General features: G+C 35.0%; 1 protein-coding gene and 1 pseudogene across 8 annotated transcripts in view; both read left to right on the forward strand.

The window, feature by feature from the left end:
* LOC141508045 (trafficking protein particle complex subunit 6B pseudogene) overlaps positions 1-11,497 on the forward strand; it is a 33,734-nt pseudogene extending 22,237 nt beyond the window's left edge.
* ZBTB44 (zinc finger and BTB domain containing 44) overlaps positions 1-26,543 on the forward strand; it is a 77,410-nt gene that overhangs the window by 25,357 nt on the left and 25,510 nt on the right. For 6 of the 8 annotated variants that reach the window (XM_074216294.1, XM_074216295.1, XM_074216296.1 and 3 more), the window contains one exon: positions 22,867-23,940. In XM_074216294.1, coding sequence (XP_074072395.1) covers positions 22,923-23,940 — 1,018 coding nt within the window. In that variant the 5' untranslated portion in view covers positions 22,867-22,922. Of the gene's footprint in view, positions 1-8,609; positions 8,687-9,825; positions 10,160-22,866; positions 23,941-26,543 lie in introns of those variants that run through there. The other 2 variants (XM_074216293.1, XM_074216292.1) reach the window with 2 other exon arrangements.

Consider the following 26,543-nt stretch of genomic DNA (forward strand, 5'->3'; position numbering starts at 1 on the left):
ATGTTATCACTCCCTTTAGACTTGGGGGTCCCACTGGTGTTTTGTTTTAGTTTTTGCCTTTCATTGTGTCCTCAACACAATTCTGTGCCTGGTACACAGTAGGACTTAATTGCTTGTTAACTAATTGACCCAACTTGAAAAAATGAAATGTCTGGAAATGATTGTGGAACTCATATTCCTATTATTTATCATTTTGGTCAAACAAAGGAATATCCTGTACATTAATATTAAGTTACCATTAACATGCATTATGTTAACCATTCATTTTACAGATCTATACATAAAGATCTCTATATTTGTTGCTGTGCAGACATACATGTTCAGCTCTTTTGTAACCCCATTTGGGGGTTTTTTGGCAAGGATACTGGAGTGGTTTGCTACTTCCTTCATTTTACTGCTGAGGAACTGAGGCAGACAGATTAAGTGACTTGTCCAGAGTCACACAGCCCCTTAAGTGTGTGAGGCCAAATTTGAATTCAGGAGTGTGTGTGTGTGTGTGTGTGTGTGTGTGTGTGTGTGGTTCATGAGCTTTAAAATGTAGGCATATTAAATATTATACCATGATAATAAGCAGTTATGAAAATTAAAGTTAGTGATACAGTATACACAGGATCGTACAGTAGTGGCTACACAACTTTTTTGTGAAGCTATTGAGAGATGTTTGGACAGTGAATCTCTTTCCTCATACATATGACTATATAGCAAGCAATATTATCCTCATCTTGTCTTAAAACTTTTAAAATCTTGAAGTACCTGAATATCTTTTTTAGTATAAGAAAAAATATATTCAAGTGATAAAAATGCTTCTACCAATTGTTTCATTGTGAACTTCTTGTTTGACAAATCTTCCCTTTCTTTTGCAATCTACTTAGCTAACAACTCAATTAGATATTCATTATTTAAGGATTCTTCACTATTAGACTCAATAAACCCCAATCTGTGAATGCTGAGCCCCACTGAGTTATTGTTGGGACCCTGCTTGGTTCAGAGTGAATATAAATAGCAATAGTTTTGTACCTCAATCACTGAGAAACTTGAGGGTTGGGGTACTTTGTGACTTAGTGGATAGAGCACCAGCCCTGGATTCAAGGAGGACCTGAGTTCAAATCCTTCTCAGACACTTAATAATTACCCAGCTGTGTGACCTTAGACAAGTTTTGTTTTGTTTTGGGGAGGTTTTTTTAGGGTTTTTTTTTTTTTTTTGCAAGGCTGATGCGGTTAAGTGGCTTGCCCAAGGCCACACGGCTAGGTTATTATTAAGTGTCTGAGACCACATTTGACTCCAGGGCCTGTGCTTTTTCCACTGCACCACCTAGCCGCCCCCTTAGACAAGTTATTAATCCCATTATCTTGCAAAAAGAAACCCTGAGGGTCTTGCCCCTCCCTATTTGATTTTTTTTTTTAAGTCTGGCAAACTTGTTCTTTCTTGGCTTCTTACCTTGTCTTAATACCTTAATCTCAAACTGAGATTTGTAAAAGACTTTAACTCAAAAAGGCCAAATGTCTCCCACTGCATCCAGGGTCATCCCCAACTAACTTCATATTTGGCCACTGGGACCCTGTTGGCAGCAAGTGAGACTGTTGACTTTGCACAGCCCCTCCTCATTTAAATTCAGTTTTCTTAAATGTCATGATATCACATTTCTGATATCATGATCTTCTTAGAATGAAGGACAAGCATCAAGCTCCAGGACATCATTCTAATCTACTTCTAACTCCAGTTCTTGTGTTTATTTTATTTACAGTGTTGTTATATCTTCAAATATTTCATCTTTGTCAAATCCATGAAAATGGGGAATGATTTGCAGACACTTTTTTTGCAAACTCTTTTCATACTAAGGGGCAACTAGGATAGAGCACCGATTAGAGTCAGGAGGACCTTAGTTCAAATGTGGCCTCAGACAATTAATAATTACCTGAGAGACCTTGGGCAAGTCATTTAACTCCATTGCCTTGCAAAAAACAAAACCAACCCTCTTCATACTTGTTTCTATTCCACCTTCAGGCCTTAGCAGTATTCCAAATTGCCTGATAGTCTAGGATTTCCAGAAATCTTTCAATATCATCTTATCTTCATCCAAAGCTGCAATTACTCACCCAACAAAGGTTGTAATAATTAGACAGTGTTGAAGGTAACCACTTATACTTTAAAATCTTCTTGTTGGGGAGGATAACTTTTGAGGCATTATCCAAAATAAGTGGAATTGTGAAAGGAATGCTACATTACAAAACTTCTCTGGAATGAAGCCTTGTATAAACTTTTTTTTTTTTAAAGATGATAAGGGTTATTTGTGCCGGAAAGTTAGTGAAATAACACAGGTAATGATGACTTGACGGTTCCTTTCAGTGCTCTGGGATTTTCTGAATGGTGCACAAGAACAGATTTTAATTTGCAAATCCCAGAAGAATTCCCTCCTAGCGGAAGAATTATTGTTTTTTGGACTAGTTTTTCCCTCTACCAAAATGTACATTCACAATGGAAGTTCTTTAATAAAATAGGCCAGTTTCATCTACATTAAACATTAAAAACTTAGTCCAACAAGAAGGGACTTAAATTTTTTTTTGAGTTTTTTTCTGGGAACTTTTTTATGTTTCAGTATCTGCACTAGCAGCCCCTTCTGACACTTGCACATCATGGAAACCCTGCATGATTTTTAAATTGTGCAAGATCAACTGATTGTGCCTGGCTGTTGCACTATTGGTATGGGCAAGTCCATTAATGTTTATCATCACTCCCATGTTGCTGTTAGGGTATATACAATGTTCTGGTTCTGCTCATCTCATTCAGCATCAGTTCATGCAAATCCTTCCAGGCTTCCCTAAATTCCCATCCCTCCTGGTTTCTAATAGAACAATAGTATTCCATCACATACATACACTACAGTTTGTTAAGCCATTCCCCAATTGAAGGGTATTCACTTAATTTCCAATTTTTTTGCCACCACAAACAGGGCTGATTTGAATATTTTTGTACAAGTGATGTTTTTTACCCTTTTTCATCATCTCTTCAGGGTGCAGACCCAGTAGTGGTATTGCTGTTGGATGAGTTCACAGCTCCACCAACAATATATTAGTATGCCAGATTTCCCATATCCCTTCCAACATTGGTCATTGTCCTTTCTGGTCATACTGGCCTGTCTGAGAGGTATGAGGTAGTATCTCAGAGATAGCTTTTAATTTGCATTTCTCTAATAAGTAATGATTTGGAGCAATTTTTCATATGACTATGAATTGCTTTGATTTAAGAATCAAATTATTGAGCACAGGGAAAGGTACAGTATCACTCACTGTCTGCAGACAAGAGAACTTGACTTAGAGATGCTTCTCAACTTCCCATTACCATTTATGCTGCCCACATCATACAGAGTCTTATCTAACAAGTGTCTACTTTGAATAAGAATTTTTTATAATTTTTTTTTGGAATGCAGATTTCTTTCAGAATTCTTCAGTAAAATAGAATTTGCATAATGTGAATTTATGTAAAGTAAGAAAGTTGGTATGATTTAAACACACTTTTTTGTGTGGTGAGTAATTTGGTGTAGTAGTTTGGTACAATTGAAAAAACATTTTTGATTAGAGAACTTGAATTTGAATGCCTTTTACTGGAAATGCAATACTGAACAAGTCATTTAACCTCTATGGGCCTGTATTATCATCTCTAAGATGAGGGGATTAAACTAGCTGACATTAGAGCCTTCCAGCTCTAAATCAAGGTTCTTGTGCTTATAAGCTATATTTTTAGGAAGATTATATGCAGCAGTTTTCATAAGGATACTTGAGACTTTTGTTGATTGTCCAAGCATGAGATATTAAGCATCCAGAACTAGTGCACTGACAGGTAATGAAATGGAAAGGATGTAAGAAACTTGAGGGATGGAAATGGAAAAGAAAGGAACTAATGTGGGAAATCCCTAATTATAAAACTCCCAATCTTGCTATTGAGAGGTTAAATGAGTTGTTCATGGTCTTCTGTTCAGTTCTGAGCTGATAATGAAGATTCTGTCTTCATTCTCTTGTTGTGGGTGTTTGTGTATGCTCATATGGGTGTGTGTTTTTTTTTAAGAAAGATTTTATTTATTTTGAGTTTTACAGTTTTGCCCCCATTCTTGCTTCCCTCCCCTCACCCCCCACAGAAGGCATTCTGTTATTCTTTACATTGGTTCCATGTTATACATTGATCTCAGTTGAATGTGATGACAGAGAAATCAGGGTATGCCTTTTTCAAAGGTATTTGCAACTGTTCAGAGATGGTCCCTTGTGGAGTTCAAATGCCAAGGGGGGGGGCGTAGTGGGAGGGATTCCATCCAACAATCTACACACAAAAAATAAAATAGATGAAGTATGTTTATTGTTCAAAAATTTGAAGTTAGATATAATTTCTCTTTCTCTCATAGTATGGGATCCTTTGAAGTTTCTTATTTTAAGGAATTTCTCCTATTTGAAGTTTGGATTGAATTATCTATGTGATTAAAAGTGTTGTTTCACCAACAATATATAATCAATATAATCAATAAAATCAATAAAATCAATAAACAATTAACACAATGGAATCTTATATTCTTTGCACTTTTTAGTCCATGTGTCATTATAAAGATGTCTTTTAATGAAAGTCTGCCTTTTTACTTTTCATGCCTTCATCAAAGCATGATTTGATAATTGTATAAATTATCTTCAGATAGTTTTTTTTAGCTTTTAGAAAATTAGCTTAACAGCACCCTGATGAGTTTGGTAGTTCAAATACTATTTTCCTCATTTTATAGATTCATAAATTGTGGCCTACACTTGCCCAAGGCTTCACAACTAGTAAATGGAGTCAGGGAAGCAGGACCTTAAACTTAGGGGTGGGGCTTAATTTATGTCTGTTGTTTTCCAGATTTAAAGTGATTTGCTATTTTTGTAACAGCATGGTACATGATTCCCCCTGAAAATTAAAAAAAAGGAGAAAGAAACCATTTTCTAAGCACTGGAGCATTGTGCTGGATACTGAGGGAGAGAGAATTAGATAAGACACCTACTCTCATAGAACTCTTTGGCAAATACTTATTAAGCATCTATTGTCTACTTGCACAAAAATAAAATAGGTATAGATAAGAAACTCATGACACTCCCTAATCTAGTACACGAATAAAGCATACACTTAGTGTTGTGCCCATGGTATATAGAACTCTTAGCCAAATACTGAAAGATAGACAAAAGTCTAAAGAAGCCGCACATTGTTCCTCCAGGGAGTTTTATGGTCTTACAAACCTCGTTGTCTAATATAAAGCAGATTCCATTATTGGTATAGGCTCACCTTTTTTTATTCTTTATTTTTTAGATGTTTTCTAAATACAAGATTTCTGAGTTTTGTTTTTTATCCACTCTTTCAAAAAATTTATTGGAGGGCCGCTAGGTGGTGAAGTGGATCGTGTACCAGCCCTAGAGTCAGGAGGACCTGAGTTCAAATGTGGTCTCAGATACTTAATAATTAGCTAGCTGTATGACCTTGGGAAAGTGACTTTAACCCCATTGCCTTGCAAAAAGAAAAAGAGAAAAAAATTTTTTACTGGATTACTGTTTAATGAAGTTATAGTTATTGGTTATGATTGTCAGGACTCTACTTTCCTCCATTTCTCTATTGATATATTTTGTTTTTCTATCACTGTTATTTTCCAAATACATTCCACCTCTGTCTAAAAATAATGGCAACAGCAGCAACATTTATATAGTGCTTACTATGTGCTAAACTTTTTATAATTATCTCGCTTGATCCTCAAAACAACCCTACAAGGTGGCATATGTTATTGTCCTCATTTTACTTATGAGGAAACTGAAGCAAAAGAAGTTAAGTAACTTGTCCAGTCACATAGCTTTGAAAGTATTCAAGGTCAGATTTGAACACAGGTCTTCCTGCCTGATGCTCTATCCATTTAGGCCACCTATCAAGTAATCTGATGGTAACCAAATATTCCAAAATACAAAGTTTTTTGTTTCTTTTTTTTTTTTTTTGCTTTTGCATATTCTAGTATGCATCAGTTCATTATAAGTGTTCCAGTGCTTCTGAATTTTTCATGTTCATTGTTACTTGTGGAACAATAATATTTAAATACATTTTTGTACAGTTTTTTTAAAGCTGTTCATCAATTTATGGGTATTATTTCTGCTTGTTTGCTACAAGAAAATGCTACTGTGACCATATTGGTACTAGTGTCTTTGGTGCATTTATCCTTAATTATGTCTTTCATTTATTCTATTTATTAAGGAGGAAATCAAGTTTAATAGGTGGTTTCTAGACTCTTTTTCCCCTATAAGAATACAAACTTATCTTTCTCTTTTTAAATGTTATTGATTTTATTTTTGCCGATTACATACAAAGGTAGTTTTAAACATTTATCTTTTTGTAAGCTTTTGAGTTCCACTTTTTTCCTACCACCCCTCCGTCCAACAGCTAATTATTAGTCATGTTGTGAAAGAAGAATCAGAATCAAAGATGGGAAAACCATGAGAAAGGAAAAAAACAACATGTTTTGGGGGATTTCTCGGATTCTTTTTTTATTGATTTTTCCAATTATATGCAATGAACATTTTTCAACATTAATCCACATGCATATTTATGTTACACAATTTTTTTCTACCCTCCCTTCCCATCCATGTTTACATAGTAGTCATTTTCTGTATGAGGAATTAGGATTAAGGGAAAAGGAAAAAAATATCATGGGATAGGAAGGAAAAACATAAGAGAAATGTTTAAAAAGTGAACATAGTGTTCAGCCAGATTCTGTGGTTATTTTATGTTTTGATTTTTTTTCCTTCTTCTGACCATAGATGGTGTTGTCCGTAACAGGTCTTCCAGGGTTGTCCTAACTCTGAAGGAGGAGCTGCATCCATCAAAGTTGATCAGTTCACAATATGTACAATAAAACAAGTTTTAAAAAATGAAAATAGCATGCTTATAAGTTTCTCTAGATGTGGAAGGCATTTTCTGCCACAAGTTTTTTAGAATTGTCTTTGATCACTGAATTGCTGAGAGGACCTAAGACAACTACTATCTGTATCCCAAAGAGATCATAAAAAAAGACCCTCATGTACAAAAATATTTATAGCAGTTCTTTTTGCTGTGGCTAAGAATTGGAAATTGAGGGAATGCTCATTAGTTGGAGAATGACTGAACAAATTGTGGTTTAATAAATGTGATGGAGTACTATTCTGTAAGAAATTATGGGGGGGGGGGGCTAGGTGGTGTAGTGGATAGAGCACTGGCCTTGGAGTCAGGAGGACCTAAATGAAAATCCAGCCTCAGACACTTAATAATGCCTAGCTATGTGACTTAGGCAAATCATTTAATCCTGTTGCCTTAAATGAAAATTTTTAAAAAGAAATGAGCAAATGGACTTTAGAACAGACTTAGATGATCTGATACTGAGTGAAGTGAATAGATCCAGGACAATATTGTATACCTTAACAGCAATATTTTGTGATGGTCTACTGTAATAGTTTTTGACTCTTTGCATTTCTCTAAAAAACATTATGGGTGTTTTTAATTATAAATAGGTTTTGAACTGTTAGAAATCACATTGGAATTATCATACCAATTCTGTATTGATTTTGACCTTTACTTCAAACTCAAGAGATCATAGTTCAGGAATTTCTTCTGTAATATTTATGACAAATGATCATCCAACCTCCATTCAGTAACTAATTCTAGAGTCTCAGCCACTTTATTCTCTTCACTAGCCAGTTAATGTTTAAAAACAGAGAGCTCATTTTGTTGTTTTTAGACAAGTTTCTTTTTTTGTGGTGTATGGTTCTCATCATATCTGGCACCTTGTCTCATTGAAGAAAATATATAAACTTTAATGCCTTTCAGTAGTTTATAGTCATATATCTTTTCATTTATCATTCTCAGATCATGTTTTTTAGCTTAATTTTCACTTTCCACTCTTGTTCTTACCTTTGCATTGAAGTCACCAAATAACACTGTTTGGAAGATGTCAAGTTCTTGGAATTTCTCTACTTTATGATCTGCATCTAATGTTGGAAAATATTCTTTGAATATTCACATAGTGCTTTTATTCCCAACAGTCACCATGAACATTATAAAATGAAATGACTAAATGTTCTCTGAAATGTTTCTTGTTGCTTTTTGTCACATTATGAAATGTGAGTTGAACTTCCATTCATCTGTAACTTATTTATGTTTTCCAAGGTTTCATTAATGGTACAAATCTATATGGATCTGATTCAGTTTCATCTGTAATGTTTGGTTCTTAGACAAAGAACATGCAAATATATATATAGACTGGAATGTTTGTAAAAGGTTTAAGAACTGTGTGTTATAATACTTTTATTTCTTCTTTTCTGCCACCATCATTACAGAGAAGGTCTGTACATGATAGAGGGCCATTTTTTTTATTGTATTGTAGTTTTATATGATTAGATGAGTATTTTTTGTTGTTTTTTTAAAATTGCATCATTTGGGGGCCAGCTTTCTGATGCTGAACTTCTTTGTTACCAAGTAGATTGGTCTTCAGTAGGCTCTTCTGGAAGCCTTTCTGAGGCCATGGAAGCATGATTTTTGGTAATGTGAAAAATGCTACTACTTTATATTTATACATACTATTATCCCATAGGTTTCTTTTATCTCACTTACACAGATGAGGAAACTGAGGCTTAGAAGTGAACAGACTTTCTCAGGGTCTCACAACTGGTAAGTGTCTAGAGGCATATTCCAAGTCTAGTGTGTCCTGATTCCCAATTCTAGCATGCTTTCCTTCTTTACTATGTTTTTTTTGTTTGTTTTTTTGTTTTTTGCCAGAAATGGTTTTGATAATAGTGGGATTTATTGGCTCTGGTAATGGTATTGTGTGGGTGTTTTTTTTTTCCCCAAAACAGTAGTATCAAATTATCCCTAGGTAGCAAACAACAGAATGGGGCTTGTAGAAGCTAGCAGCCTATCCAAGATGGGAAATTCTAGATAGGCATTGTCAAAAAAAACAAAAGAGGCAAGAATAGGTTCAAGAATTCAAGAAACTAGGCAACTGGATGGCCAAATTAAATTGAGCTTGACTCCTTTTCCTATTCCTTCTCCTAATACACATCATCTTTAATTTTCTCAGTGTCTATTGCTTTGTAAAGCTTCCCATTGTTGTTAGGATTTTCCACTTGAATTTCCAAGGACAGCAGCTATATTACAAGTGTGCCTGTGTCTGAGCTGAAACCATGAAACTGAAATGGAGTTTAGATATAAGATCATTCAATAATAAGTACATTAGGGGTGTGTGTGTGTGTGTGTGTGTGTGTGTGTGTGTGTGTAATACATATATATATATATATATATATATATATATATATATATATATATATATATATATATTTTTTTTTTCTGTGTACCAAAGGTTGGAAAGTTGTGGGGATATTACTTCATGTATATCAGGTTTTTAGTATTTTTTAGTATTTTTCATTATTGCAGTAGTTGTGCAGATAATACTACTAAGACTTGACTTGAAAAAAATCTGAGTTTTGCAGATTTTTTGACAATACTTTGTGGCTACATCATTTTGTAGCAAGCAGGACTTGCCTGTTTTTTCATCATTTTGACAACTTAGAATAGTATTTACTATAACAAGTCATAACTTTTTTTCCATCACAGTCTGTTTTAGTTATATAAGAAGAGGTTGTCATTTGTAGTTTAATTTGAACAGATTGCATATGAAGATTAGAAAAATATGTTAAAAATTAGCATGACTGGAAATTTAATTATTTTTACAGTATTATTATTAAATCTAGTTTCACAAAGATACCAATTTGAAATCAGGAAGATTTGGTCATATTTCTCAAATTTTTGTACATATCATGTAGAAGCATTATACTATAGTGAAATAACAGCTCTTCTAGCTCAATAATTTACTTTCTACCTTGGTTTTTCAATTAAGGAGATAGTTCCCCAATTGACAACAATATGCAAGCTAACAAGTAAAAGACAACTTTGTCATTCTTGTTAATAATATGTTGAATGGTAGAATATCAGAGAGGAATGGGCTTTCATTAGGTCACTAATATAATTCAAACCCTAACTAGAAACTATTTCTTTTTCTTCTTTTGGAAACCCCAATAAACAAGTTTTTGGACAAGTCTTCCAGCCTCTTCTTGATCCACTATCTTCACTCACAGAATACTCATGGTACTTTATATTTTTATCATGTTTTTAAAGTTGAAAAAGCCCTTTGATTTTTATTTTATCATTTGGTCTTCAGGATAATTCCATAAATAATGAGGAAAGGTGGTATGATCCCTATTTTACACAACAGGAAAACAAGTTTCAAGGAGATTAAAGCCAAAGACACTGTCATTTCACAGCCTGTGAGAACTTAGGTTCTATGACTATCATAGGGTGGACCAGGTTGGTATAATCACATTCTCAGGGATATAGTATCCACTGACTTTGGTCCTCTACTTCTTAAGAACAAAGGATCGTGAATTTCAAGTTAGCAGAAATCTTAAAGACCATTCCCCTTTATTTTATAGATGAAAGTATTTGAGGTCAGTAGAGGAGGATTACCTTAACCAAGGTAGAACCAAGATTTGGATCCGGGTTCTGTCCATCTGCATCACATTGCCTCATCTTCCCAGCCTCTCCTGTTGGAGTAAATGTAAGCGAAGACTGCTATCACAGCTCTTCCAGTAATTTTTAATGTGAAGGCACTCATAAAAAGCACCCAACCTATGCCCTTATTTTCTATTACCCAACCCAGATATGTAATATTAATATATAATTGTAGATATACAATAATATATAATATTCAGAATGTCACATGAATGCATGATTTTTAGTGGAAGCTCCCTGTACCCTTTGTGGAACAGGTGTGCCACTCAGAGCAGTAAATTGTACAAACCTAACCTGTGTTCTTTTCTAATACTCATTGTACATCTTCCCCCTCTCTCTTCCCCCTCTCACTTTCACAAAGTGATAAAACTAAAACTTGAACACAGATCTTCTGACTTAAATTGTTAAATTTGAGTCTTCATGCCATGTATCATATTATTCTTCCACTACAAACCTAAGTTTTGATGATTTTGATAGGATGAAAATTGCTATTTTAGAAGACACAACCCTTGTACTTGACATTTGACCACTTTAAGCAACCTTAGTATCAAAATACTCATTAAACTCATTATTAATATATTTCATAAAATAGCAACACTATAAGAAGACTAATATAGTTGGACAACATGAGTCTGTACACATTGGCAATCAAAAACTGATCGACACTTGAAAATTAACACTATTAAAGTTTAAGACATTGTTTATCACTAATCATATGTTTAGGAACTTCTGATCAGTGATGTTGTATCAAAATTTATGTTATATTCTTTTCCACATTTTATAGACATAGAGACTGAAGACTTGGAGAGTTTAGGCGACTAGCTCTTGGTCCCAGTTTAAAAATGATGGAGTTAGGACTTCAAGTCTTTTTTTTTTTTTTTTTTTGGTTCTAAATCCAATGTTCTTTTTAACTACTCTACACTTCCATAGTAAACCATCATTAGTGCTTATGCTAATTCCTGGGCTGCTCTACAAAGCTCAGTTTCTTTACTATCCAGAGATCACTTAGAAAAAATCCTTACCCAAGTCTCTATCTAAGAAGTCTTTGGAGTGGAGTGGAGAGGAGTGGGAATGGAGTATGATCTCAGTTGGGATCTGTGTTTGAGTCCCAGAACTATCTTATACATAGGTGGAGTTAAATATTGAGAACATTTGAAAACCTGAGTGTGATTAATGGTATTCTATACTTTCTGATAGTCTTACAGTAAATCCTTGAAAATCCTTAGCAGACTATCTGATACATAGAAGACAATCTCAAGATTCTGAAGAATATATAATAACTTCCCAATACTTAGCACATTAAGTCCTCAATTCAGGCAGAATGTGGTCACTTTACCTTATTCAGTCCTTATTTGCCAGTACCCCTGCTACTCCAATTAATTTTGTTTGTTCACAAAACTAAAGGTTCATTCTCACCTTAATGCCTTTCTCCATGTATCTCTTGCCTGGATGGTATTTCTTCCTTCCTCTTTCAAGATCCTTCATAATGCCTGCTGTCCCTTATACCATAAGAACCTTACTCTCTTATACTATTTATGACACTGATTATCTATACCTATTAATGGCTTTGATCATGGACTGTCTTACATTCTCTAATCATTTACACATGTATGCTTCCTGATAAAACTATTAAGTTCCCAAAGGTACAATGTCTTATAATATTCCTTGAAAGCCTAGTACATTAGCACAGTTATTAGTCTAGGTGCTCACTTAATACTAGTTGAACTGAATATACTTCTGACTAACAAAACTTGAGAAAATTTAAACTTTTAACCTCTTACCATATTACTGACCATATATTAATTAGAGGTATACATTTGAAAGGGATTTATGCCCTTTGCATTTTTAGGTGATAGTTGTTCTTTGATTTGAATTGAAGTTATATTAATTTTTATTTGATTATAGAATTTTATATTTATAAACAAGATTTGTATTTCAATTTGACATTTTAACTTAGTGATCTTGTTAGTATTAGTAGGAATTATCATGACTAGTTTTGAGAGATGGGAATATTATAAATGTGATTTCATTAATATAGAGTATTCCCCTTGAAAATAATCAGTTAATACAAAGATACCTGGTCTGCAATTTTCAAGTCTTAGAGAGTTGCTTAAGTCACATAGGAGGTTAAGTTGCCTAGGATCATACAACCAATATGTTTCAGTAGAGAGTCTTGAAAACCAGGTCTTCCTGACTCCAAGGTCAACTAATTGTTACTATGCTAGAAGTAAAACTATATTTTTAATCATGAAAATTAACTCAATATAGTTTACATTTCATCTCTTTAGAGATTTCAAATTTGCATTCAAACACCTTATACTCAGTTAAACCACAAAAAAGGCAAATGAGACTAAGATAAAATATCGTGGGCTGGACTGTATCTATGACACCATTGAAGTTAAGAGCTCCTAGTGAGGAACTTCTCTACAGTAAAGAGAGGCATCTTTTCTGCAGTTTTTTTAAATTCTGCCTACAGCACTGAGAGGCTAAAAGTTACTTCTTCAGTGTCACACAATCAGTATATATCAAAGGTAGGGCTTGAATATAGGTAACTATGCTATCATGCCTCCAAAACAGCATTGTTTTTTCCTGTCTGTGAATACATCATTTTATTGATAAGAAAATATAGCCCAATGCATTAGGTATGACTTGAAAGATTATGGCAAAATAGATTTTAACTTTCTCTGCAGTCATATATATATGTATATGTATATATGTATATATATATATATATATATATATATATATAATAACATAGTGCAATGTTGTTTTTTAAGTGATTAAATCTTTCTCTTTAAAATTATGAAAATTGCTAAATTAGTTAATGAATTGTTATGTTAATATATGTAGCAAATAAGTGATAAGTATCTTTGCCATGTAAACCCCATATGTGGTCATGAAGAGTCAGTCACAACTGAATATCATGTGGTATATACACTTGCAGTGATGCATTAGTGTTATTGGTAGAAAAAGACAGGAAGGAATGCCTTTTGATTAATAAAAAATTGTTGAAATGGCAGAATTTTGTATGGTTATACTTCAAGTACTGTATTATTAAAAATATACACTACTTTAAGGTTAATAACTAGGAAGTTTGTGATTTACATACTATATATCACAAATAAAGCATGTAGAGTAAGTGAATTACTACTATAAGGTATGATTTAATAGATTATGGATTGTGAATTGGAAAGGACCTATAGTATTTGTCTCATTGATCCCCTTCAACTTAATTAGCTGAAGTTCAGAAAGGCTAAATGACTCATTAATAAATTTGCTTTATATATGGAAACAAATTGAACAGGATAATCCTTAGAAAGTCATGTAAGTTACAGCTCCTGGCTTCATTAAAGGCCTTTCCAACTCTAGTGTTATGTTGTTGTTCTTATCCATAATTTTTGTACTTAATAGACTAATTAAGCAGGTTAGAAAGCTAATTGGCTTATTGGAAAGAATGTCGAACCCAGACTTAGGACTTAACTCAAATTATTGTTATTTGTGTGATTCCTGTGCAAATCATAAACCTCATTTTCCTCATCTGCAAAATGAGAGTAATAGCACCCTATTATGAAGATCAAGTGAGGGTAACATACAAAATGCATTGAAAACTTTAAAACACTATTTAAATGTAGATTTATTGTGAGTCTTTACTTTGCTTTTTGACACACTGAAATATAATATTTCAATGGCCACCTGTACTTACTTTCTCATAAATTCTTCCATTCTCTTATCCTGTGTCTTTTCAATGTTTCTTAATAGCAAATATCCACCCAACAATGTAGAAGTCTGATTCTTATAGGTCAGTTTTATATTTTGGGGGGGAGGGCTCTTGACTATTATCTCTCTCTGTGGCCTTATAATTTAAAAAATATTTCCCAGAAGTTTTTCCCCCTATATGAGTTGGCTCAAAAATAAAAAGCACTAAGTCCTATATGGTCAGATTATCTTAATACAGTTTTTTAAATTTAAAAACTGATTAATAATTAATGAAATCTTAATTATTGCTGTTTACTTTTTTAGAGCTTCTCTCATTGACTCTTACCTAACCTATCTTGAGATATAGAATGGTTTGTTGTTGTTTGTGGTAGTGCTTCCTCTATTTAGTTACTTTATCATTTTTCTCTCCCTTTTGTAAACTTCAGGAAAGTATAAATTTTTATTTTTAAAATATAAAATAGTAACTTGTGATTTTTCTTCTGTCATTTCAGTGTCTCTAAAATCCTAACATTCATTGTTTGCTTTTTTCCTGTTAGAAACCATTTATCCTAACAGTGGAAAGTCAGACACAAGGTAGAAATCAGGATTAAAATAACAGCTTAATTTTAATAGGAAAAAAATGTGATTCTGGAAATTGTTTCAATTGTAATTGTTTTCCTGACTAGTATATTTTCATTATCAGGGTTACATTAAACATCATTAGTTTTCTATGTGACACTTTGACTGCATTCTCTTTTCCTATCCAACCTACACCTTAGCTAGCTATGATGTACATTGGTCTCTACCATGAAATTTCTGCTTAAAAGCCTACAGAATCCCTATGCTTTTGTTTATTTTGAAGTTCTGGACACTTAAAAGGCATTCAGTAAAAACTTGATACTGAGCAATTGTCTTGGTCAATCCTTTGAGCTTGGCTCAAAGAAACTGAACAACAAACAGCAGTCCCAGGACCAAAGGTAAACAACAACAACAACAAAAATTGCTGCTAAGAGAGCTTAAATTTATGTCCATTAGTATGAAGATAATGGAAATATTATAGTACTATTTTGTGCTCAAAAAAATCCCGTGTAGTTTAGAATATTGTGCCACATTTTAAGAGGAATATTTACAAACTTTAGCATGACCAGAGGAAATGAAGAGGGATCAAGGAAGTTGATTATGCATGCGATTGTAGCCTGGAAAAGAGAAGATCAAATTAGAAACTTCTGCAGATAGTTGAAGGATTGTTACATACCTGACACATAATAGTCACTTAATGTGAACTGACTAACAGTTGTTTCTACAAAAGGCCAATGGACCAAAAAATGACATAGAATCAGATTTTGGCTTATTATTAGAACTTTTTAAAAGCCTTAACTGTATAGTAATTGTAAGTGATTGCCTCAACTAATGAATTCTCTTATTCTTAGAAGTAGTAAAGTAGAAATAGAATGGCTATAATACGGGATGATATAGAAGAAATTTTTCTTTTTATCTGGGAGAAGTTGGAATAGAGCACCTCAGCTCCCTTCTACAGAATTCTGCAATTCCCATACAAGAAAATTTTTCTTTGAGGTTTCCATATAAAACCCTGATTTTTGTAGAGATTGATGCAGTTAAGGGAGCTTTTAAAAAGTAAGGCAATCTTATAAGAAATTATAGTGAAAGCACAATCTGGAAAAGAATGTTTAATGTTTTAAATTAATGTTAAGCTAGTTGAATAACTTAACCTGGATATTTATATATACCGTCATTATAATTTAGCTATACCAGTTTGTTTATAAACTTATATTTGTCATATTCTTACTGTCAGATCATTTTCCTTTCTACTGCAATATCTGTCTACCAGCCATCATCCTCAGCCTTCATACTTTTGATCTCTTTTAATATTATCCACATAATTCCCTAATCTCTTCAATTCTAACCTCCTCTCTTTACCCCTTCAACTACATAGCAACAATACCATTTATTGTATACTATAGGTCAGGCCTATAGGACAATTAGGTGGTACAATGCATAGAGCGTTGACCCTGGAGTCAGGAAGTCAAATCTGGCCTTTGTGATCCTGAACAAGTCACTTAACCCTATTTGCTTGTTCCCTGAATGTAAAATGTGCTGGAGAAGAAATGGCAAATCACCATATCTTTGCCCCCAAACTCCCAAATGATGTAACTAGCAGTAGTCCACAACTGAAGCAATTGAACAACAACAAGGCCAGATCTGTCTCTGTCTGATTCCGTGGTAGTGGTTCAAGTTCAAAATTGGACTGAATTAAAAATTACTCATAACCCATCTTAACAAAAGTAGCATGGAAAGGTAATTCATTTAGGTGCAGTTTCTCTGTCCCTATATTTATTATTGTGGTATGCAGGTGTCATGGAAGGAGCTTTTCATGTACTGGCTTTTGAACTTAGGCTACTAGGAAACTTCATCAATGGCCAGTTAAGTCTCCATATCTTTACACTAACTAGCCTGAGTGGAGTACATAGACCATTCACAAAATATAATGCAGCCTTTGTGGCAGGAATCTTAAGAGGTGCTCCAACCACACTTATTTTATAGAACTATTGACATTATTTCTATTTGAAATTTTCTGACTACAAATTTCTCTTCTTTCACAGTCTCCTGCCCTTCTCCCTTTCTCCCTTATACCACTTGTTTCTTTGTCGTCCTTAATCCTCTCAATTTATATTGATAGAGGGAATTTTCTCACCTCCGGGGTGTTTCTCTCTTTTTTTTTTATTCTCATTTTGTACAAATGGTTTTTTTTTACATTAATAAAATATTCTTGTTTAAGAGTAAACAAAATACCCCTCCCCCCATGAATATAGACTTGCTTGGGCGATAAAGTAAAGGGGAGAGGAAAAAAAATTAAAATTAAAAAAAAGAATAATAGTAGTAATTGTAGGTATGGACAGGTGGCGCAATAGACGAAGCACCAGCCCTGGAGCCACGAGCATCCGAGCCCACATCCAGACCCATAGACCCAACAATCACCCAGCTGTGTGACATGCAAGCCACCCAATCCCCACTGCCCTGCAAAAACCTAAAAGAAGAAAAAAAAAGACCTAAAATAAAATAGTAATAATAGTAGGGGTGACTGGGTGGCAGACAGAGCATTGGCCCTTGAGTCAGGAGTACCCGGGTCCAAATCTGGCCTCAGACACCCAAAGATCACCCTGCTGTGTGGCCCCAGGCAGGCCACCCAGCCCCATTTGCCCCTGCACCCTCCCCCAAATAATAATAATAAAAAATGTGCTTCAGTCTTTGTTCCAACACCAACAACTCTGTCACGGGTGGATCACATTCTTTATGGTAAGTCCATCACAAAAGTTACTTCCATATTTTTCCAACGTTGCCATTGCTGATCACAACTCCCTCCTTTCTTATTTCTCCACTACCATGTACTATGTTTTCTCTCCTGTCACTCTGACTCTGCTGTAGGGTTGCTGAGTGGCGCAGCAGACAGATCCCTGGTCCTGGGGCCAAGAAGCCCTGAGCCCCCATACCACCCTTAGGCCCAGAATCCACCTGGCCCTATGGTCCTGGGCAGGCCTTCCAATCCCAGCCCCTTGCAAGAAGTAAAAAAGAAAATGTGTTATATCTGACCACTCTCACCCCATGGCCATCCTCTCCTCCTTTATTCACATCCCCACACCTTCCCCCTGCTCCCCCTTCCTTCTTACTCCAGATATCTATACCCCATTGAGTGTATATGCTGTTTCCTCTCCTAGCCACATCTGATGAGAGCAAAGGTTCCCTCATTCCCCCTTGCCTCCCCCTTTCCGTATCATTGCAAAAGCTCATTGTAATAATAAAAAAATCTTATTATTATATGAAATATCTTGGCCTATTCCCCCTCTCCTTTTTCTTTCTCCCATTCCATTTCCCTTTTTTTCTATTGACTCCATTTTTACACCATATTTTATCTTCGAATTCAGCTTTCTCCTGTGCTTCAGCTATAAAAGCTCCCTCTACCTGCTCTATTAACTGAGGAGGTTCATATGAGTATTATCAGTGTCATTTTTCTATGCAGGAATACATGCAGTTCATCATCATTAAGTCCCTCATATTTCCCCCCTCTCCTCCAATCTCCATGCTTCACCTGAGTCCTGTATCTGAAGATCAAACCTTCGGTTCAGCTCTGGCCATTCCAAAAGGAACATTTGAAATTCCCCTGGTTCATTGAAAGTCCATCTTTTTTCCTTGGAAGAGGACATTCATTCTTGGCTTCATTCTAAGCTCTTTTGCCTTCCGGTATATTATATTCCAAGCCCTACGAGCTTCCAATGTAGTTGCTGCTAAATCCTGTGTGATCCTGACTACAGCTCCACGATATTTGAACTGTGTCCTTCTGGCTGCTTGTAATATTTTCTCTTTGACTTGGGAGTTCTGGAACTTGGCTATAATATTCCTAGGGGTTGGTTTTTTGGGATCTCTTTCTCGGGGGGATCAGTGGATTCTCTCCATTTCTATTTTGCCCTCTGCTTCTAGAATATCAGGGCAATTTTCCTGTAGTAATTCTTTGAAACTGATGTCAAGGCTCTTTTCCTGATCATGACTTTCATATATTCCAATAATTTTAAAATTATCTTTCCTAAGTCTGTTTTCCATATCAGTTGTTTTTTCAATGAAATATTTCACATTTTCTTCTAATTTTTCATTTTTTTTGGTTTTGAAGTATTGATTCCTGATTTCTGGTAAATTCATCAATCTCCCTGAATTCTATTCTTTGTCTGAAGGATTTGTTTTCCTCAGAGAGTTTTCTTACCTCTTTTTCTGGCCAATTTTGCTTTTTAAGGCATTCTTCTCCTCAGTAACTTTTTGAACTGTTTTATCCATTTGACCTAAGCTGGTTTTTAGCATGCTATTTTCTTCAGCATTTTTTTTGGATTTCCTTGACTAAGCTCCTGACTTCATTTTCATGTTATTCCTGCATCTCTTTCCTTTCTTTTCCCAGTTTTTCTTCCAACTCCTTCATTTGATTTTCAAAGTCTTTTTTGAGCTCTGTCATAGCCTGAACCCAATTTCTGTTTTGCTTGGAGTCTTTAGATGCAGGAGCATGTGCTTCCTCATCTTCAGACTGAGGATTTTGATCCTTCTTGGGCTCATGAGCAAAATATTTCTCAATGGTCTTCCTCTTATTTCTTTGCTTGCTCTTTTTCCCAGCCTGAGCCTGGTTTTGGGGTGCTTCCTGAGCTTTTGGGACACTCCCACAAGGGTCTCAGTGTGTGAGGTTCTCTCCTCCCTCCTGGTCTGTGAATGACCATAAGCACCTCCCTCTGCCACGGGGCTGGGCGGGGGGGGCCCTGCTGTTCTATGGGGGGCCTAGACTGAATGTGGTCAGAGCCCTGGAGTCCTGTTCCAGGGGCAGAGCTCTGCAGTCCTCTCTCTTCACTCCCCTCCCTCTGCTCAATGGGCTCATGCCCTCAAGGCTCCTACTTACCGACGCCTGCTTCTGTTTCCTGGATCCTGGCTGGCTCTGGCAGAGGTCCCCAGCTGCTCCCCCACTTTGTCCCCAGGTGCTCCCCGGGGTGCAGCTCAGGAGACTCCCCCGCTGCTGGGAGCCAGCTCCCAGCGCGCTGGGGCTGCCTCCAGGAGGCTGAAGTTCTTTTGCTCTGTCAGTCCACCCCCTCTGGCAGGCCACCCCTCCAACCCCGGGGAGCAGAGCCTTTCTGCTCTTTTCCAGGTTACCTTGAGTAGAACTGCCTCACTGGGTCCCTTTGTGGGTTCTGTCTCTCTAAAGTTTAGTTAGAGTCCTTAGTTTCAAGTTTTATCAGAGATCACCTAAGACTTGATCCCTTCTTGTGGCCATCTTGGCTCCCCCCCCCCCCCCCCAGGGTGTTTCTTATACCAGTAATCTTTGTTCTTTATGCACCTTACTCTGATTTCACTGTCCTCTATTCCTTTTTTTCGGCTTTGTCATTTTTAGTAATTAAATAATTTCTACACAAGAATGTATCACACAGGGACTTTTATATCCCTAACTCTAATTCTTCATCCTCAATAATCAACCACTAGTAACTGATTACTTTAGTATTGTTCCTAGGCTGCTGAGCATTAACAAAATTAGTAACGAAATGGAATAGATTGCCCCTACTATTTATTTAACTGTAAACCTTAGCTAAGTATTCTTAGCAATAAGTTAGAATTCTCTTGATATACTATTGAATCCCCATATTGAGGAACTATTGTGAAAAGGTTTATAGATATTTGCTTCTAATGATACTCTTGCTTGTCTCTCCTTCCTAGAGATGTCTTGTACTATCTATTCCCCCAGTTCTGTTCTTGGGGGAATGTGTAAATATTAGAAACTCTTACCCTATCAAAAACTACAGCCCTTAGTTCTGCCCTCTCAAGCCAAGGATGAGTTGTATGTTTTAGGATTACACTTTGTATACCTTCCTAACATTACACAGTAGATGCAATTTTTAATAATATTGGTGTTAGTAATACATTAGTGAATCCATTAATTTCATTGATATGAATTTCCTCCTAAGGTACAGATCACAACATTTTAATATTAAAAATATTTTGATAACTTTCTGTATAATTGATTTCCTTTGAGATCCTACATATTGATTTTTATGCATTCAGAAAAATTATTCTGATAATGGCGTTCATAGGTTCACTAGACTGACAAGTGGTCTGTGACACAAAAAAAGATTAATCTACTTTCCTTTATTTCATTGATAATTTATTTTGTGGCTCTAGTTTGGCAAAAATTAGGTCTAGATCATGCTTATATCATATAACACAGTAACTTCAAAATGATTATGTGACTAATATATTATGAATCATACTCTAAAAATTACAGAATTTAGATCGGGTATCTTTCACAGCTTATGGCTCAGGAATAAATTCTTAACCAAATAAAAGAGGACAGGTACAACAAGTATTTTTCACTACATAGAATTTTAAAATTTTTGCATGAACAAACTTTGCAATTCTGACAAGAGAAGTGGTCAACTGAGGGGAAATATTTGTATCTAAATATTTATGAGAGTCATATATTCAAGTATGTAAGCTACTTGACATGTATAAAGCCAAAAACTTCTTTTCAGTCAATAAGTAGTCAGAAGATATGAACATTCCTCAAAAGAAAAATTGCAAATTATTGACAACCATAGGAGGGGAAAAATGCTTCAAAACACTTATAAGAGGAGGAGTAGTCAATGTTGGAGGGCTGTATTAATGCATTGTTAGTGGAACTGAATTTACCAATCTGGAAAAGTTGGAAATTATGGGAAGAAAATGTCAAAAATGCTAATGTGCATATACTCTTAAGGAGGTCAGTGACAAAAAGAGAGACCTCATATATATATAATATATATATATACTTATAGCAGTACTTTTTATAGTAGCAAAGTTATTAAGCAAAGCAAAGGAACCATTGGTTGGGGAAGGCTAAACAAATTGTGGTATATGAATGACAATACAATTAAGAAATAATGAACTTGGGAAAACTTACATGAACTGATTCAAAGTGAAGTAAATATAACCAGGAAAACAATGACTAATAACATTGTAAACAGAACAACCACAAAGCAATTCAGACAGTACTTAGAAGGTACAATGGTTGAGCTGTTTCCTCTAAGAAAAGATATAAAGATACACTCCCTTGCTTTTTCCCTCTTTTTCCCCTTCTTAAAACAGATAACCATCCCCAAAACAAGAGTGAAGGAAGTATGTACTGGGCAATATAGGAGATGTAAAAACAAAAGTTTAGTTAAATAATCATTTTGAGTTGGTCAGTACAGCCCTTGGTGTATTTATTCTTAGGAAATAATTCATCTATTTTCTGAATAGTGTACCATATGCTATTCCTTCAATGATGTATTCCGTGGTAATAAATTGTTTTCTTTTTTTGTCAGTATTGATCTCTCCACTCAACACAATTTTGAATCTTTAGAGTTTATATTTAAATTCGCTATCATCAGTTTGTTTTAGATTTAGTTTCTGAGGCCAAAAAAATGATATATTAGCAAACAACTTGTTGATACTGGTTATCATTTAATTTTTGAAAATAAAAATTTTATTCCAGTAACTCTGTGTACTCATTTAACCTAAAGATTTTTTGGTTCTTTTTATTTTTAGGAAATAAAACTTTTTTCAGTCAGTGTGTGAGATTTTTTTTTAACTAAACCAGATTGTAGTTAGTACCCGTCTGCATCACATTTTCCTTGCCAGATGTCATTTATTTTGCTAAACCTATTTCCTGAGGATGGCCATTCAATGAGAATGTTCTTACTATATTTACAATATTTACAAGAGTATTCTTGACCTTCTATATAGCTGATTTAGAATGTGTATATATAGCTTATGGAGCCATTTTTCATGTCCCACAATTTCCCATAAGTTTCTCCCCTATCTGAATTGTCTCAAAAATAAAAAAGCACTAAGTCCTATCTGGTCAGAATACCTTAAAACTAGCTGTGATAATGCTATCTGTCATCCTTTGTTGGCAGTATAGATATCACATGAAAATGATCCAAATCACTTTGAATTTCAACTTTTATAAATAACAGTTTAAACTAGCAATTAATATTCTATTTTTATTATTAATATAATATTTGTATATCTTTTAGGACATTTCTGATTCATTTGCATCACTGAAGAGCATCTGTAGAAGAGGAAGGAAAAGATGGGTGTGAAAACATTTACTCATAGTTCCCCTTCTCACAGCCAGGAGATGCTTGGAAAGCTAAATATGCTTCGAAATGATGGACATTTCTGTGATATCACTATTCGTGTCCAGGACAAAATCTTTCGGGCCCACAAGGTGGTACTGGCAGCTTGCAGTGATTTCTTTCGCACCAAACTTGTTGGCCAAGCAGAGGATGACAACAAGAATGTATTGGATTTGCATCATGTGACAGTCACTGGATTTATACCCCTTTTGGAGTATGCTTATACAGCAACTCTGTCAATTAACACAGAAAATATTATTGATGTCCTGGCTGCAGCCAGCTATATGCAAATGTTTAGTGTTGCCAGCACCTGCTCAGAGTTCATGAAATCAAGCATTTTATGGAATACACCCAACAATCAACAAGAAAAGGGACTAGATGCTGGGCAAGAAAACAGTTCTAACTGCAATTTTACCTCTCGAGATGGTAGTCTTTCTCCAGTGTCTTCAGAGTGCAGTGTGGTAGAAAGGACCATTCCTGTCTGCCGTGAGTCCCGGAGAAAGCGTAAAAGCTACATAGTCATGTCTCCTGAAAGTCCACTTAAGTGTAGCACACAGACAAGTTCTCCCCAAGTGCTAAATTCTTCAGCTTCCTATTCAGAACCTAGAAATCAACCAGTTGACTCTTCCTTAGCTTTTCCTTGGACTTTTCCATTTGGAATTGATCGGAGGCTTCAGTCAGAAAAGGTTAAGCAGGTAGAAAATCCCAGGACTTTAGAACTACCCGGTCCATCTGAGGCAGCTAGAAGAATGACTGATTATGTGACATGTGAGAGTACAAAGGCTAATTTGCCTCTGGTTACTGAAGAGGATGTACGGGTCAAAGTGGAAAGGTTAAGTGATGAGGAAGTTCATGAGGAAGTGTCCCAGCCTGTCAGTGCATCTCAGAGTTCCCTGAGTGATCAGCAGACAGTGCCAGGAAGTGAGCAAGTTCAGGAGGATCTTCTAATTAGTCCCCAGTCTTCCTCTATAGGTATAATGTCTTTTTGTATTTTTACATGTTATAGTACTGTAGTTGTTGATAATGACCATTATTGTCATGAATTATTGGGAATTTGTGGGATTTTTTTTCTTTTGTTGTTGACCAGGTTGCTCTAAGTCATATTTGTTATTTTAAAAGAAAAGTGCAATTGAGTAGATTTCTATAAAACAGTAGCAGAATAGAAAGGAAGTAACTAAGGTTTCAGGTATGACTCTAAATACCATAATCATAGGGTAAAAGAAAAAGTCTTTATGGGACTTTTCCTAAAAAAAAAATACTCTTATGGATAACAGATTTAGCCTTCTGAGGTTTTATGGGTTTGTTGTTTTTTTTTTTGTTGTTGTTTTTTGTTTTGTTTTGTTTTGGGGTTTTTTTGGCTTATTTGAACCATTTGCCTCATTTTTCACATGGGGAAGTAAGCAAATTTGCCCATGGTCACACAATTAGTAAATTAATTAAATGAGAATTTAAATTCAGATCTTCTACCAGCATTCTGTTCACCTTATCAATTGTCATTGGCATTTCAAATCAGTAGTTATTGAATAACTGCTATGTGCGAAGTACTGATCTAGAAGTTGTAGAGAATACAAAGTAGAATAAGAAATAGTTTCTGTATTCAAGGAGTTTACAATCATTTTTGGAAGATGCACAAGATAGATATGTGAAAGGCTAAAATTTAACAGTACAAGTATTAAAATACAAAATACAGGAGACATCAAAAAACTATATGATTAATTTCTAAGTAAATGGAATCCAAATAATGAGTGGAACAGATTGGCCAGAGGAGATTTCTTTGTGAGTAGTGTGGGATAAGGCTTTAAAAGATAGGTTGGGACTAGGTTACATAGAGCTTTATTACCAGACTTAGGAATTTAAACTTTTTTCTAAAACAATAGGGAGCCTAATTTTTCTTTCTGCCTCCCTATTTTTTTTTATTTTTTATTTTTTGTCCTTGGAGCAGAAGAATGATGTGTGAAAATAATCTGGTGTTCTTTAGAACTAGTCCAGAGGACAACAGCCAACTATAAGATAGTAAAAGACCTGAACCTAGAGTGGAACCAGTATATCAGAAAGGACAAGTTGGATATATAACATAATAATAAAAGAAGATTTCCTAGGACTTACATAATAATGTCATTTGACTGGAGAAAACTTGGAGGAAAAGGTAAATAATTGAATTTTAGGGAGCATTCACATTTGAAAACAGAATACTAAATCATCAAAGGAGAAAAAGAAGTGAATCAGAAAAATTGAAGAATTAGAATAATGTATTGTAATGGTTACTAAGGGTAGGTTTGAAAATTGTTGGCCTTACAATCATAAAAACTGTAAGGAGAACTCAACCTTTAACATCATGCTTGGGAATTTGGTTCAAGATATCTGCTCAAGATGGCATAGTGGCAGATTTGGAGAAAGGAAGACCTGGGTTCAGATACTACCTCTCACATTCAACAAGCAAGGTATCTCTGGCTGGGCAAGTCACAAAATCTCTGTGCCTCAGGCAATTCCTAAGATTTATCAATTTTTAAATTTTAAACTGGTTGAAGTGTTTATTTGGGGAGGTGTACCCCAAATTGGGAATTTCATATGCTGAAATCACAACTTATGGATATATTAGCTCATGGCCTCTACTTTTTTCATTCTCAGTTAGTGCTTTTGTCCCTACACTACTAAAAATCAGTGACCTCTTTATTTTCACTTTAATCTGAGTTCTTTTCTCAATGCTCATTTGACCACTTTTACCTCTTAATTCTAGTGACAATCATTATCCTCCTGTGGTTTTCAAGATATGCTTCTTTTGTAATTATATTTCTTTCTCTTTGCCTAGTTCTTCTTCCTGATACCTTAACACAAGAAAAATGCCCAACATTCTGTCCTTGGTCCTCTCCCTTCATTCTTTCCCATGCCAATCTCTGTTAAATTCATATATTCTGTTATCATAAGTTGATTCAGTTTAAATTGACACCCATTTAATGCTTCACCCCCTTGCCAATATACTTACTACATGAGATTCCCATACTATTATCTCTAATCTAGATTTTTCACCTGATGTCCAAACCCAAGTTTCCTAGATTTTCAGTAAATTAATCTCATTTCTGTACTAGTCTACATATTTTTTTTTAATTTGGTGTCTTAGCAGAGGTATGTTTGTCAGATTTGCTTGTTAATACAAAGCTGGGGGAAATACTAGCATGGTTTCACACAGATCTCAACAAACTAGATTAAGAGACTGAATCTAAAGTATAATATATCCAGTACTTGGTTTTCAAAAATCTAATACACAGACATATTAAACAATCTTGAAAAAGATCTTAAGGATTTTCATGGTTATGATAGTCAACAATGCTCTGATCATACCACATATGTAAAAGACTTTAATTCTAGGTACCAATTTTAAGAATAACTGGAGTATATCCAGAGAAGGAATAGGATGATAAAAGCCTAAAGACTAGGCCATACAAAAATCAGTCAACGAAAATGACACTTTAGCCTAAAATAGAGAAAACATGAGAATTGTCTTCAAATATTTGAAGGACTGTTTTGTGGGCAAAGCTAGGAATAATGGAGTTGAAGTTGCAATGGCAAATTTAAGC

Source organism: Macrotis lagotis, chromosome 1 (genome assembly GCF_037893015.1).
Source record: "Macrotis lagotis isolate mMagLag1 chromosome 1, bilby.v1.9.chrom.fasta, whole genome shotgun sequence".
NCBI classification, from domain to species: Eukaryota; Metazoa; Chordata; class Mammalia; order Peramelemorphia; family Peramelidae; genus Macrotis; species Macrotis lagotis.